Source organism: Parasteatoda tepidariorum, chromosome 4 (genome assembly GCF_043381705.1).
Source record: "Parasteatoda tepidariorum isolate YZ-2023 chromosome 4, CAS_Ptep_4.0, whole genome shotgun sequence".
Classification (NCBI taxonomy): Eukaryota; Metazoa; Arthropoda; class Arachnida; order Araneae; family Theridiidae; genus Parasteatoda; species Parasteatoda tepidariorum.
In genome coordinates, this window is record NC_092207.1 from 56,537,780 (window position 1) to 56,552,813 (window position 15,034).

The 15,034-nt window shown below is 29.8% G+C and overlaps 1 protein-coding gene across 9 annotated transcripts in view; it reads right to left on the bottom strand.

Moving 5' to 3' along the window:
* LOC107449406 (zinc finger MIZ domain-containing protein 1) overlaps positions 1 to 15,034 on the bottom strand; it is a 225,321-nt gene that overhangs the window by 45,416 nt on the left and 164,871 nt on the right. For 2 of the 9 annotated variants that reach the window (XM_071179881.1, XM_016064922.3), the window contains exon 1: positions 7,482 to 8,110. The exons of 6 other annotated variants lie outside the window; for them this stretch is intronic. In XM_071179881.1, the coding sequence (XP_071035982.1) occupies positions 7,482 to 7,705 (224 nt within the window). In that variant the 5' untranslated portion in view covers positions 7,706 to 8,110. Of the gene's footprint in view, positions 1 to 7,481; positions 8,111 to 15,034 lie in introns of those variants that run through there. One more of the 9 variants, XM_043052827.2, reaches the window with a different exon arrangement.

The following is a 15,034-nucleotide window of genomic DNA, read 5'->3' on the forward strand; positions in this document are numbered from 1 at the left end:
GAGAGAGGTGTTTACAAAAGCTACTTTTTTAGAATAGTTATCTAAAAATCGAATAAATAAAATTTTTTTACTTGGCACGTGTAATACGTTCATTGTTGTTCGAGAATCATAAACCAACAAATGTCTTGACAGATTATTATGAGAACGACAAAAATAAGACACTTTTTAAAAAAGTACAGGTTTACTTTAAACAATATTTGGTAATATAAAAAAAAATCAGAGGAATGGGAAATTTTATTTTTGAAATTTCAATTAAAGTTAAATAATAGTAATAATTTCAAGTGGAGGTCTACAACACAGCAAATCCCTTTTAAATATGCCATTAAACTTAAGCCCAGCTTTGGTTATTGATTGCACATGCCTTACATAATCCATAACTTAATTGCAAATGACCTACTTTTAAGCAAAAATGACATGCGGTGCCTGCTATAGAAATATAAAGGCTTACTATAGAGTGCCTAACTGAAAGTCATTTTTAACCAAATGCAAATCTTGCTTGAATTCAAAATTCTTTTACGTTATAAAGCAATAAAAAAAAATACTTCTACGACAAGAAAAGTATAATACATAAAGAGAGTTAATGCTTAGATTTGTTTAAAATTTTTGTTGCCTCAAAATGCGAGTAGGAAAATTCTTTAAACAAAATATTAAGGGAAAAAAATTAGATTATTTAAGAGGCGCTACTTGATGGTCACATAATCCTAACTGTATGTAGTAGACCTGAAAAATAACCACGTGTTACATGGCGAAGTGAACAACAACAAAAAAGAGGGGATTTAAATTAAATAAGCAACCGGACACTTTGTCGCGCAGTTATATATCTTTTAATTTTTTTTTCTTTTTTTTGAAAATTATTTAATGATAAAAGTCTCTAATATCTCCATTCAAAATTTTGATCATTCATAATCAATCAATTTGTGATGGAAAGATCTTTAATAATTCTCGTATTTCAAAGTTGTAATGCATGCATTTTGCTTCCCCAAATATTTTTAAATAAAATTCTTTAAAGTAAGTATGTTTACTAAATTTTGTCCAATATTAAAATTATTTTTATTGTTGAATTAACTTTTTATAGCAGTAGACTAATATGAACTTCTTAAAAAAAATTTAATCCAAGGGAAAAAAAAAAGTTTGCATAAAGTGGCTATAAAATTAAAAGGACCTACCGATATCAGTCATCGACTCATTAAGTTTGAGGAAAAAGTGGCTACTAAGTTATTAGAGATCTACCAGCGACTGGCTACCGACTGAAAATTTAAATTTTCAGGTCTTAATTTTTTGGAACTATCTAAATTTTTTACTGATTTTATTAGTCGAAAATTTAAAAATATTACTAACAATGCTTTAATTCAAAAAAATGTAATAAATTAATATTTCAATACAATTATAAATATTAATACTGTTATAATTTTAGGACTTATTCTGTTAACATAAAGATCATAATAAAATCGAAGTGCATTCTTTGAGGGAGGGGCGGAGGGATCTGGATTACCTGGAAAAGCCATTGAAACAAATACAAAAAGTTAAGATGGCACAGTGGTTAAGGCACTGCGCTGACCGGGGTTCGATCCTCAGTGAATTCTTTAAGTACACCCAGCTTCTGATTAATTGGTATCAGCTTGTCTGGGAAATAAAAGGGACTTAGCTAATAATGTTTTAATTGTATGAAATGTATGAAATGTAGCTAATAATGTTTTAATTGAAAAAATAAATTAAGATACCAATACAATCACGAACATCAATACAGTTACAGTAGAACTTATTCTAAGAATATGAAATTCTTAATAAAAACTATGCACATTTTAAGAAGGGGGGGGGCATCTGGATCGCCAAGAAATGCCACTGATGCCATACAAAAAATTTTACTCAAGTCGAATCACGCCTTTTTTTAGAGATTAGGTAATAACGTATTGGTGCAATTTCATTCATATCTGAAACCATTCGTAACCGACAAAAATAAAATATCGTTTTCACAACAAAATGTTTATCTAAAGAACAATAGATTGCTCAGAAACGTTAATAGCAAAGAAAAATAAGTCTGATAAAAAACGAAACTGTAGGGAAGAATTGACCAATGATCAGAATTGACTTTCGATTGGAGGCGATCACAGTTCATAAAATAGCAACCGCCATAGAGAAGGGGGTGAAGGAGGGGGGCTTCGACTAGAATTTAGTCAATATCTGAATAAGCCCTAACCGGAACAGCTGATTGCTATGGTAACGTGACGTCAGCCCTCAAACGCCACTAGGGTTGTAAGAACAATTTTCCTTTGGCGTTACTTTCTATAAATGTAAGGATGCGCTTTTTCGAAATAAAATAACCACGTGAGAGATTACTGTTGTTAAAAAGAGTAAAAAGGACAGATGAAAAGGTGGAGGTAGGTATGAAGGATGCTTGGTCAATGATGCATAATTGAAACTTATATCTACGTACAGAAATATGAGAAAATTACAGTTTAATTAATTTTGCAAGCGTTACCAACGCATCAATTACTAATAATATTTGGTAAACAAATATTAAAAATATAAAATTGCTTTGAAAATTCCTAAATAAAAATCCTCGTCCAAAAAAAAAGTGAAAGAAAACATAAAATTTAAATACATAGTGTAAAAAAACCTATCGCAATCCTTTCCAAAAAAAGTATCCCAACTGTATTAGCTAAATCCAAAAAATTAAATTAGAAAAATTTAACACATATAACTTTTTTTTAAAATCAGATATTGAATAAAAATAAAAGGGCCATATTACCAATTAAATGCTTATACGAGAGACCAATAATATAACTTAAAAGAAATGAATTTTTAAAAATAATTCCTGGAAATTTATGATGCACAATATAGAAACTCTAAGAACAAAAGATTAATTTATTTTTAAAACTTTTATGACAAAAAAAACTTTCTAACGGATTATACATTATTAAACGAAATATTAGCAGAGGTTCATAACACATTATTTTGTATTAAGAAAACTATCAGAAAACAGGTAAGTATGCTAGATTAGTACTTATACTGATACTCTTCTGTACCTAAAAATACATAAAACAACAGGCAAAAAACAAAAATTAAGGCAACGTTCTAACAGAACACAAGAGGAACGGTAAAAAAAATTTAGTTACGCTTTGTTAAAGATTAAATAGAGAAACAAAAGCAAGGTTAAAAGAGTCACTATTTTGCGTATAATTAAAAAAAATATATAGTTTTCTTTTTATAAGTGCGTCGTAGCATACAAATAAAAAAAAGGAACAAGTTTAATAACTGCTCTGTATAAATTGAACTAAAAAAAAAAATTCCAAAAATAAACAAATGTTCAGCAACAAATAATTAAAATATAACAGATAACAAATAATAATAAAATAAAAAATGTAAAAAGTGCTGAAAATTAATCACTCAAATATGGAAGCATAATTCATGCGTTTAAGATCTTGGGATCTGACAGCTATAACCACATAACTATGACCCTGTAAGGAGACGACGAATGCTTGTTTTGGGTGCTACGGGGTCACGGAATTACAATCAACCTGTCAAGCAGGCCGTCACATCGTTCATCAAGGTAAACAAATACGGAGACAGGTTTACAAGTCTCTCTGTTGTTTTGAGTAACCTCCATTTTACCCACGATTTAATTTTTCCACAAATTCTTCTCTTGGATAATAATAAGAAAAAGCTAGCTTTAATTAATTTGTATTGTTTATTTCCATTTTGTAATAATTTCCGATAACTCTCTGGGTAGAATTCAGTAGGGGACCGATTATCCGGAACGATCGGGACCATCGCTATTCCGGATAACTGATTTTTCCGGTTTTCTGAATCGCTACAAAAAGCCGTTTTTTTTAATTGATAAACCCAACTAAAAAAAATATTAGGAAATAATCTTAAAAAGAAGAAAAAACGATGAAGTAATACAGTAATGATTATTTCCAAAATGATGGTACGGTAAAGATCTTTCAAAAAAGAAAGAAATATCCTAAAATCTTATGAGGAAAATTTTTTTTTTTTTTTAAAAATGGCGCGGAAAATTTATCGAATTTCGTTCCGGTTTTTTGGTTTTCCAGTTTTCTGATTTCCGGATAACGGGTTCTGTACTGTAATTTGAAAGCAATTAAATGCTAATTTGAAAGTTCTTATTTTCAAGTCCTCCTGTCCGACAACAATAAAAAAGTTAGCAGTAGTTATTGATTATTTACATTTCACAATAAGTTTCCGGTTGCTGTCAGGACTTGACTAATTTTAACATCATTGAAAGTAAGTTTCTTACAAGTTTCAAACTCTGATGATAATAATAATAGTTAGTAGTTATTGTTTATTATTTACATATTACAACAAGTTTCCGATTATTGTCAAGAATTACTAATTCGAACGTAATAAAACGTAAGCTCGATTTATCCTGCATTTTGGTCTGATCATATTGAAAAAAAAAAAGGAATTATGTTTATTTTCATTTAATAAGTTTCCGATTACTTTATGGAATGTGTAAATTCGAACAAAAATCGAGAAATTACTGTTTTAAGGTAAATAAATTTAACTTACAAAGGTGTGGCCTTGGACTTGGTACTTAAAGAGATAAGATACGGTTCCAATCGTGTAGCCTACATCAGCATTCTTAAATCGTGTGAATGAGGGAGATAATTGTTCTTTTTTCGATCCGTGCAAAAATATAATAATGATGCATTGTTGTTGTTGTTTTTTATTTATTATTATTATTTTTTTAAATTGAGCAATGGCAAAATTGATATTTTTTTAGTAAAAAAATGTAAGAAATTTATCTTTTAAAAAATATGGACAATAGCAAAATAGTAATAATAAATATAAATAAACTACAATATATATTCAAAAGATTTAATTATCGTTTTACTGTTCTTTACTACTGTGTAAAAAAGTTAGCATTACGAACAAAAAAATTTATCAACAGGTTGGTTTACGTCAAAGATGAATGGATTGAAAGTACTCCTGAATTTCTTTAAACATTATATTGGAAGTCCCTTTAAAACTGCAGACCTCCTCGAGTTTGTATGTCTTTCTGGATAAAAATCCGTAATAATTTTCAATCGTGTATATAATAATCGTGTATATAATCGTCTTTATAATAAGTCAGTCCATACTTTTTTGCAAAATACTGGGTAGTAAAAAGATAAACTAAAGCAATTTTTTTCCTTCATAACAGTGATAATGAAACACATTGAAAAAAAAAAAAAATTAGATTTATGTTAAATAAAAATGGAATTTAAGTTAAATTCATTAGTAAAATAATTTATTTATTATTAAAAAATCTCTTTAAACTTCATTGTTTACAGGTTGCAAATAAAATTCGCTTTTATTAAAAGTATTACTGACAATGAAAATCAATAACTATTTCTAGATAAACGCTGCATTGATAGGAATATAACGAAGGGGAAAAAATATATGCAAAAATAAATTCGATATTTTTGTAGATTGTATTTTAAATATATATTAAATATAGGTTATTTTTTTTTTAAATCAAATTATGTACTAGAAATATATAGTGTGATAAAAAATAACGCAATAATAATAAAAATTCGGGTGATAAATATATAAATATTTAGGTACCATTTGTCATTTTGATATCATGCAGTTTGTGTGTGCATATTTCAGAGTACTATACAATTTTTAATATTTTTATTATTATTATTGTCTGTTAATGCACTTGAAAATTATTTATTTTCATGTCAAAAAAATTTTAAAAATTGGTAGTGCAAAATACAATATGGAATTTTTAAAAATTCATTAAGTAAAGTACAAATTTAAAATAAAGGTTTCAGGAAAAAATTAAGCAACTATACGTGTTACTAAAGTAATATTGTAAAATATTTAACGCTATAAGAAGAAGAAAAAAATTTATTTTTATTTTTATCAAAGTGCGTGATTGATGATTCTTTACCGCTATTGTATTTTATAAAGGAATTATAAATACACATTTCGATAAAGGAAAGAATTATTACATAATTATACACTTTCAGAAAATTGGTAAAGCCTTAAACCATATTAATTGTACCCTGAACCAGAACGAAGTGCAAATTTGCATCTTAAGACATATCTTATTAAGATTGCAAATTTGTTTCATAAAGTAATAAATTGTGGTATATTAACGTTTAGGTTGAACCATTTATTCATTAATAATCTCACGTGATTTAATCTAAAACGTACAATAACATGGTTTAAATTAGTACGATAGTAGCAAATTTGAACGATATTTTGCATCAATATGTTCCAAACAATTTATCAGCGTAAATTCAAGAGAAGGATGCTCTACTATTGAAAATTAAAAAAATTCAATACATTTAAAAATCGATTAAACCTAAGAAGGTGAACATATGGATAGCTAATTAAGCACCGGCTATTTATTAAACCAAACTGAAAATTTTTTGTAAGCCAGATCTTAAAAAATATGAATAATTCTATTTAACATATGGTCGTTAGAGCTGGTATTTTAAATACACGCACCTATCTACAGTGCTTTCCAATTATAAATAAGAAAAATTAGCCGGATAGAGTACTATCTAATTGTAAATTAAAACAATTAAACCCAGGATAACTAAACATTCGTTTAATAGACAATCGATTTGCGTCAGTTTTGGGTATTTGAGATGCTGCCGTATCACATCAACATTCAAAGTTTGCAAATGTTACCTTTTATAACTATCTGTATTACAATAAAAATTTAAGAATATTTCCCTATAAGCTAAGCTAATTTAATAAAGAAAATATAAAAATAGTTCCGTTTATTCCGACATCGAATGATTAACTACAGGGTTACACTGATTTAACCTAAGATTAATATTTATAAAAGTCTCAAAGAGGAGAACATATGGACAAGTAACGAAGCACCGGCTATTTATTAAATTTGTAAACACACTTTTTGAGCGCCAGATTTTAAAATATGAGAATGCTTTTATTTTACATAAAGCAGCAAAGATGGAATATACTTTGGATGCGGACCATACACTCTTCCTATAAATTTTAAATTAGAACAATTAGCCAGAAAACCGTACTAGCTAATTGTAAATTAAAACAATTAGTTAAGATAATGTGCCAGCAATCCTAAATAAACCTATAATTCCTAAATAAACAAACATTCGTTTAAGATACTACAGACTTCTAACAGTTTTGAGCATTTGAGATTCTAATTGCAACGCTTAAACATTCAAGGATTGCAAATGTTACATTTTAGCATTTCACTATATTGAAATAAAAATTTAAGAGAATTCCCCTTAAGCTAATTTGGAAATTCTTTTTTTTAAATTCGTCGTTTATGAAGGATAACTAATTAAGCATTGACTATTTAATAAATTTATCTGGAAACTTTCTGTAAGACTGTTTCTCAAAAACGCAAGCGATTTATTTATAACATTAGAAATGCAAGCAATTTATTTATAACATTAGAAATGCAAACGATATTATTTATAACATTAGAAATGCAAACGATTTTATTTATGTGTGAGGTGAAGTGTTTATAGGATACGCACCTATACAGAGTGTCCTTTTCACTGTAAACATTATAGGGAAATCCGGACGGCTCTCTTCCATATCCAATCTTGCACTCCGTTTGCCAGGCCACATCGGCCAATTCGTTGTTAATGAACTCACTGTTCACATTTGTAGAATTGTTATCAGTTCCCGACAAGGGACTGTAAGTACCCTGCGTCCGCACAAAATCACTTTGCGATTCCCACTTCTCGTAGGTGGACATTACACATGCACACACCGAAAAAAAATATAAACACAAAAATTTTTAAAAAAAGAAATCACAGATGATTCGCCGATTAAATGGACTCTCCCATTGAACTGAAAACGTACACAGAAAGAGACAGCATCCCCCTGTCAAGAATAGGTGAAGTCTTGAAACCCGGGATAACCACGGCGGTGCCGCGCCATGTGCGGCCTCCGTCGCTAATGTGCTAGACCGGCCCTAACATAAAATGATAGGCGTAGTATAAATGTAGAGAGAGAAAAGGAGCCGGCTACTTTTTAGGACTACCACATTGTAACGAATTGACAGGCAGGCCGCCAAAGGAAGCCATTTTGGCGACTGCCTTTAAGCGCATCGGCGCATTAGGAAAAGTTATACACATTGAAAGAAGTGTATTTTTAGCTAGCGTGAGTGAAGGGGTGAAAATGTTTTCGTCTCGGTTTTGTAGGTTAGCAACGCTTGGCCGCTCAGCTCATTCTTTTAGTCGAGGCAGTTGAGACTTTTTGAATGAACTATTTCATTTATCGAGTCTAATATGAATCGGAGAAATAATAAACTATTTGGTTTCCATTATATCATTGTAATATACACTTTTAAAATACTAAAATAAGCTTTGAAAGTATAAAACAATTTTCGTTTTCACATTACATCTGTTTCTAATTTACCAAAACATCAATGAAATGCCTCCATATTCTTATAAATGGCCTCTGCTAACGTAAATAAGAAAAATTGATATTTAACAAAAAATTAAAATTTTTCTTACTCAATGCATGCTGAATATCGACATCTATTGTTTCAATTGAGAAAAATTGTTTTTAACAAAAAATTTTCATTATCAATGCATGCTGAATGTTGACATCTATTGTAATGTAAATTAAAAAAAATTGATATTAAGCAAAAATTTTAACAATTTTTCTTCATCAATGAATGCATACTGAAATATTTGCTGATGTAATTAAGAAAAATTAGTCTTTAACAAAAATGTTTATTAATTTTTCACCATGCTTAACGTCGATATTTAATTGATATTTAACAAAATATTATTTCAAAGAAATTGATTGATTAATATTCATTTTTCACCATCAATACCTATTGAAATCTGGACAGTTACTGATGTAAATAAGGAAAACCTAATATTTAACAAAAATATCTATTCATTTTTCTTTATCAGTGAATACTAAAATGTCAGCATTGACTGATGTAAAAAAGAAAAATTGATATTTAACAAAAAGTTTTATTCATTTCTCTCCATAAGAGCATGATGAAATGTCAACATTTACTGATGTAAATGAGAAAAAAAGATTGTTAACATAAATTTTTATTCTTTTTTCTCCATCAATGTTTACTGCATGTCGAATCTTGCCAGTGTACTTAGAAATGCATATCAAAAAATTTTTCTCCTGTTAGTTCATTCTGATTATCGACATTTGCTGAAGTAAGCTAGAAGCGTCGGTGACTATTCGACTAATATCGGACTGAATCCACAAAAACCAATTTCTCTTTTACACAGGGAGAGAAAAAAAAAAAAAAAAAAAAAAACAGAACCAATACATCCATCTAGGAAAACTAATTTTGTAATTTTTTAAAATTTTTGTTTTTATAAGAAATATTACATCAGAGCTTAGAACCAAACTAGGAGTTCTTAGAAAACATAATAAAATTTTCTGATTCTTTGATTTTTTTTTTCATTTTTTTTAAATTTATTAACTTGAATTCGTTTTTTTTCCTCCATGATATTCTTCTCAAACATTTTTTTTTTTTAAATTATGAAATTAGATTTTATCCGAGAAGATATTTGTTAGCTATTGAATATTTTTTTTTAGAAACTTTGAATCATATTTAAAAAATTAATTGAAAGCATAATCTTTTAATGTTGTGAAAACCTAAGAGCTAACGATCCAAAATTTTAAGTTGAGAAAGACAAGAAACATTTATATCTAGGCTTATAATATCTGGATATAAATCGCCCCATGTTTAGAACAAAACATAGTGTTGAATTTTATAATTTCATAAATTCTTAACTTATAATCCCTATAAATAATTCTCTTAGGTAGCTCCAGAAACCATCTATTGACAACACTATAGTTATTATTTATTTTGTAGTCCTAAGTATACTTAGTAATTCAAACGGTGTTGAAAAGTTAGTAGTACGTTGAGTATTTAGAAATATTTTTAGAATAATTTTTGCATTTTTATAGATATAAAAACTTAATAACGAAATAATCATTTAGATTTATTTTTGACCCTTTCCAGAATGGATCGGACAATTTTAAAATTAAACGGTGCTATGGTGTCGCATATTGTCACATCAATTATTGGTGACAAAACTTGCCTTTATCGAGCAATAGCATATACACCGAAGAGCCATTACATTATGACCACCCTCCATCTATAACAATGGGCTCGCTCAGGTTTTCATGGTTTCTCGCCCAGGAACAATGTTTTGATGGGGCACATTAGGACCCATAATCCTCATAGAACAATCCCTGACGTCTGCAAGCTACTTGAACATAGTTGCAGACCAGGTTCACCCATTCATGGCAACAGTTTTTCCTGCGGGGGATGGTGTTTACCAACAAGATAATGCACCATGTCATAAGGGTCGAATCGTCATGGATTGGTTCGAGAAACATTTCAGTGACTTTCAAGCCACGTCTTGGCTCCCAAATTCACATGACCTTAATCCAATAGAGCATTTGTGGGGCTACTTGGAAAACCAAATTCGTGCTGCCACGCTACCCCCTTGCAATGTGAGGGAACTTGGTACCAGATACCTCAGACTACCTATCAGCACCTTGTGGAATCAATGCCATCTGCGGGTGCTAGCAGTTTTGAGGGCTAAAGGCGGTCCGATATGTTATTAGCAGGGTGGTCATAATGTAATGGATTTACAAAATGATTTAAAATGCAGGCGAACTATATCATTTAAAAGACGCGTGAAGAAGTACAACACGTAATGAGCATTTCGATGACTTTTCTATCTTTTCTCATGACAGAGATAGAATTAGCTGCCTACTACAGTACAACCCCGGTTTAACGAACCCCTATTTACCGAATTTCGCGATTTAACGAATTTTATGAAGTAGATTTATGGAAAACAAAGAAGAGCGACTCTGACACAGAAGTCAATGATAATGACTTTCCAGTGAAAACGGTTATTTTTTTTGATACTTTGCAAGGCTTGGAAATAGTGAAAATTTACCCAATGCAGCAAGATGTAAATGGAGGAGTATTTTCTACTCTTCAAGACGTCGAAATAGAACTTTTTAAAGTAAGAAATCAAGGAAATAAGCAAACCTTACTCACGAAATGCTTTAAAATTTCAAATTAATCAGCGCGTAATCATTCGCTGTATTTTAAGTTCCTGATTAAAAAGTGTAAAATTTCTATTTATTTTGGGTACTTGCTTATAGGAGATGCTCGAATATTCCAGAAGATTTGTCAATTCCCCCTCCCCCCAGATATTACGAATCATCTCCGATTTAACGAATAATATTTTCGGTTCCTATAAATTCATTAAATCGGGGTTGGGCTGTATGTTGAAATGTTCCGAACTCGTACTTATGGTGGTTTGTGCGATTTAACGAATGTTGGACAGAATTTAAACTATAACTAAAATTCAATAAATAAAAAACTTTAAAAATATCGTGGACACCTCTTGAAAATAGTTAAAATTGAAATTAAAAAAAAGTGGTTAATATATTGTTTAAATCTAACTAAGGTGTTAGAATTGGATTTGTTGTTGCTCATTTACGTCGCACTAGAGCTGCACAATGGGCTATTGGCGACGGTCTGGGAAACATCCCTGAGGATGATCCGAAGACATGCCACCACAATTTTGATCCTCTGCAGAGGGGATGGCACTCCTGCTTCGGTAGCCCGACGACCTGCACGAGAAATCGAGCACTTTACGGTAGAACAGTTTAACGAGGACCAATACCGCACACCCTCGATCCCTACGCAGACTGATCCAAGTGGTCACCCACCCGCACACTGACCGCAGCCAGTGATGCTTGATTTCGGTGTTCTGCTGGGAACCGTGTCTTAACGATCAGTCCACTGCGGGACGTGTTAGAATTGGAGGAAGAATACTTAAATACAGTTATATAGTATTCGGTTTAGTTGCTATTAAAGTTATAATAGTTAAATGTTGCACACGAACCAAGCTGGTCACCAAGTTAATGGTTAAATGTTGCACACGAACCAAGCTGGTCACCGAAGATGGTTAGTTCAATTTAAATGAGTTAGAAAATCGATTCCAAAAATAATTATTACGGCAGAAATAAATATTACTAGCAAAAGATAAAAATGAATTTGGATGAAAATATTGGTTATATATATTCACTATAGGAGAAGAGGCTAATTTTAATGAGATAAACGAAACAGTATTTTAAAATTCGAAATAATTATGAAAAAACACTAAGAAGCCATCGTGTCTCTTTGTTTTGGGCTGAACTAAAAAAAGAAAATATTTAAGACCACAGAGATGGCATCATTCCACGTAACCTCTTCGTTAACAATTTGCATGATCGTCGCCATGGGTGATATTACGCAATGTTTTTATCACAACCGATAGTAAAGCTGACAACATTATTTGTAGAACAAACCCCGGGTAACAGCATGATGTAACGTATTTGCTGCCACGCATCATAGCAGATGGCACATTAATTATTACTTATCAAAGTCGCTAACACTCTAGGCTCGAAGAGATAAATCGAGAACAGCAAAACATTTGTCAACCAAACAATTTCGAAAAAGTAGGAGCATTGATATTTCACTTAGAAAAAGTAGCTACACTATTAGAAATTCACGAACGTGTTGAACCATGATATCATACAACCTTAATATGGCGTTAATTTGAACCGTATTATCGTATTCTTTAAACTCGATTGGACGATACTGTGAGTCAAATGGGTTCAAATTAACATTTTATGGACGAGTGCTGCAATTTTGAACCGTTTTATGGTTTAAGGTGACGTTATTACGAAATTTTTTTTTTTAATAGTGGAACCGAAACTGAATTAAAACGAATTGTTTTAGAGTGTAGTTGCAGCCTGTTGTTGATTTGTGTTTAATTTTGACCATCCAAATCTTTTGAACTATACTTCTAGCAAAATCCATCAAAAAACTTTTATTAACAAAAGTTAATAGACGGAAACACAGATTTGAAAAGTTGTCATTGTTATAAATTTCTTACAAAAAAAAACAACATCGCAGTAAAAAAAATGATCAAAATTCATTGTCTTGAGAATACACCATTATTAAATCAATAAAACACGGCTTTTAATGGGAAATTTCAAAATGTAAGGGACTTATGCTTACCTAATTGAATATGATTTACTTCAAATTTAACAAAATTAACAAATTTTCACAAAAACAAAAAGCTTTTCTATACGAAATGTATTCAACAAAATAATATTTTTAGGTTTTCCTAATTATTATTAAGTAATAGTTATATAACCTGACATTATTGCAGCATTTTCCAAACGCTAACAAAACCAAATTTATTTTCAAATTGTTTCCTTTTCCTCATTTTTAAACTTGGAGTTCAAAAGTTTTTCAAAAAAATAATAATAATAATAAAATAAATAAATAAAATAAAAGATCATATTTATCTTAATTCCTAATTTTTCCTTTTCTTTTTTTCTTCTTATCGATTACTTTATACCAATTAAACTACTAAATATATTTATAGAATAATAGCTTTTCCAATAAAAACTGGTAGATACTTAAAAAAAAAATGAATCCGTCTAATTATTTTAATAATGTACTCGCTGAGCAAGACAGCAATGGAAAAAAAGTTGCTTTCACTGTGCAACATACTAGAAGGGATTTTATCCTTTTTCTAGCTTTTCCCTGAATTCGCGAGCATTGCGGTGAAAACGATTAGAGGACGGTATAAATGGCAATCGTAATAAAATCTCTAATTTTAAAATGTTGTTGGCGATGGCTTTGTAAATTATAAGCTAATGTTAACATCAAATGAATATAATAGACATAATATTGCTAAGAGACTGACAACACTGCTTCATTTGCTTCAATTTTATTATTATTTTATATTAATAAAAATTAACAATGTTAATTATTATAGTCAAACTGTTTACTGATATATTTATGTGAATATATATATAAACTTGAATTACGCTTTAAATGATGAATATGTATACAGAAATATTGTTAAAAAATTTTTCTTATTACATCGCTACGTTGGTTTCAACTTTATTAAAAAGAAGAATTTTATTTTAATTTCAAGATATTTAGATTTCAAGATACAAGATTTAAATCAAGATATTTAGACTAATATAATTATTATAAGAAAAATATGCCTTTTGATTAAATTTATGATTAACATTATGTGATTATCTATAAAAATAATGTAAAAAAAATTTTTTTTAATACATTGTTCCGCTAGTATTTAAATAATATTCTAATACAAAATAAATGATTAAATAGATAAAATCGTTGTAGCAATAAATAATAGAAAGTCACAAAAAGTTTCTATTTAGCTTTTCAATTCGCAAAATCAATGTCAAGGCAAATTTTGTACAAAAATAAATAAAGAAATTGCTACGACTACAGGAATCGTAGAGAGTCAAACTAAGTTTCTTATTTTTCTTAGTTCCCATCTTTTAATAACACGAAACTCGAACAAAAATAAGTGAATAAAAAATAAATCTCCATAACCATAGAATTTGTAGAAAGTTATGAAATTTAAAACTACTTTTTTTACTTCAAATTCCACTATTAGAAAATAGAGAGAAAAAAAAACTAATTTTCTAGACATTAATTTTTTTCTCTTCACATTTTAAGATTTAACTGCTTTCTTTTTGTTTGTTTTTTTAATAAAAAAGGAAATTATAAGCTTTATTTTATTTAGGAATTTTCCAAATCATTTTTGGGATTTAATATCAATACACAAAATATTATTGGTAAATTGGATTCGGCAAAATTATAATAAATAATAATAATATATTATGATACAAAAAATTATAATAACTGTCAAAACATTTTCTATTTTTTTATTCTTTTCAATCAATCTAGTAAGACAAAATCCAAAACTTAAAAAGTTAACAGATCTACAGTACAGAGAAAAACAGGCTTAGTTGTTGTAGTTGTAGTTTCATTTACGTCGCACTAGAGCTGCACAATGGGCTATTGGCGACGGTTTGGGAAGCATCCCTGAGGATGATCCGAAGACATGCCATCACAATTTTGATCCTCTGCAGAGAGGGTGGCACCCCCGCTTCAGTAGCCCAACGACCTGCACGCGAAGTCGAGCACTTTACGGTAGCACAGTTTAACGAGGACCAATACCGCACACCCTCGGTC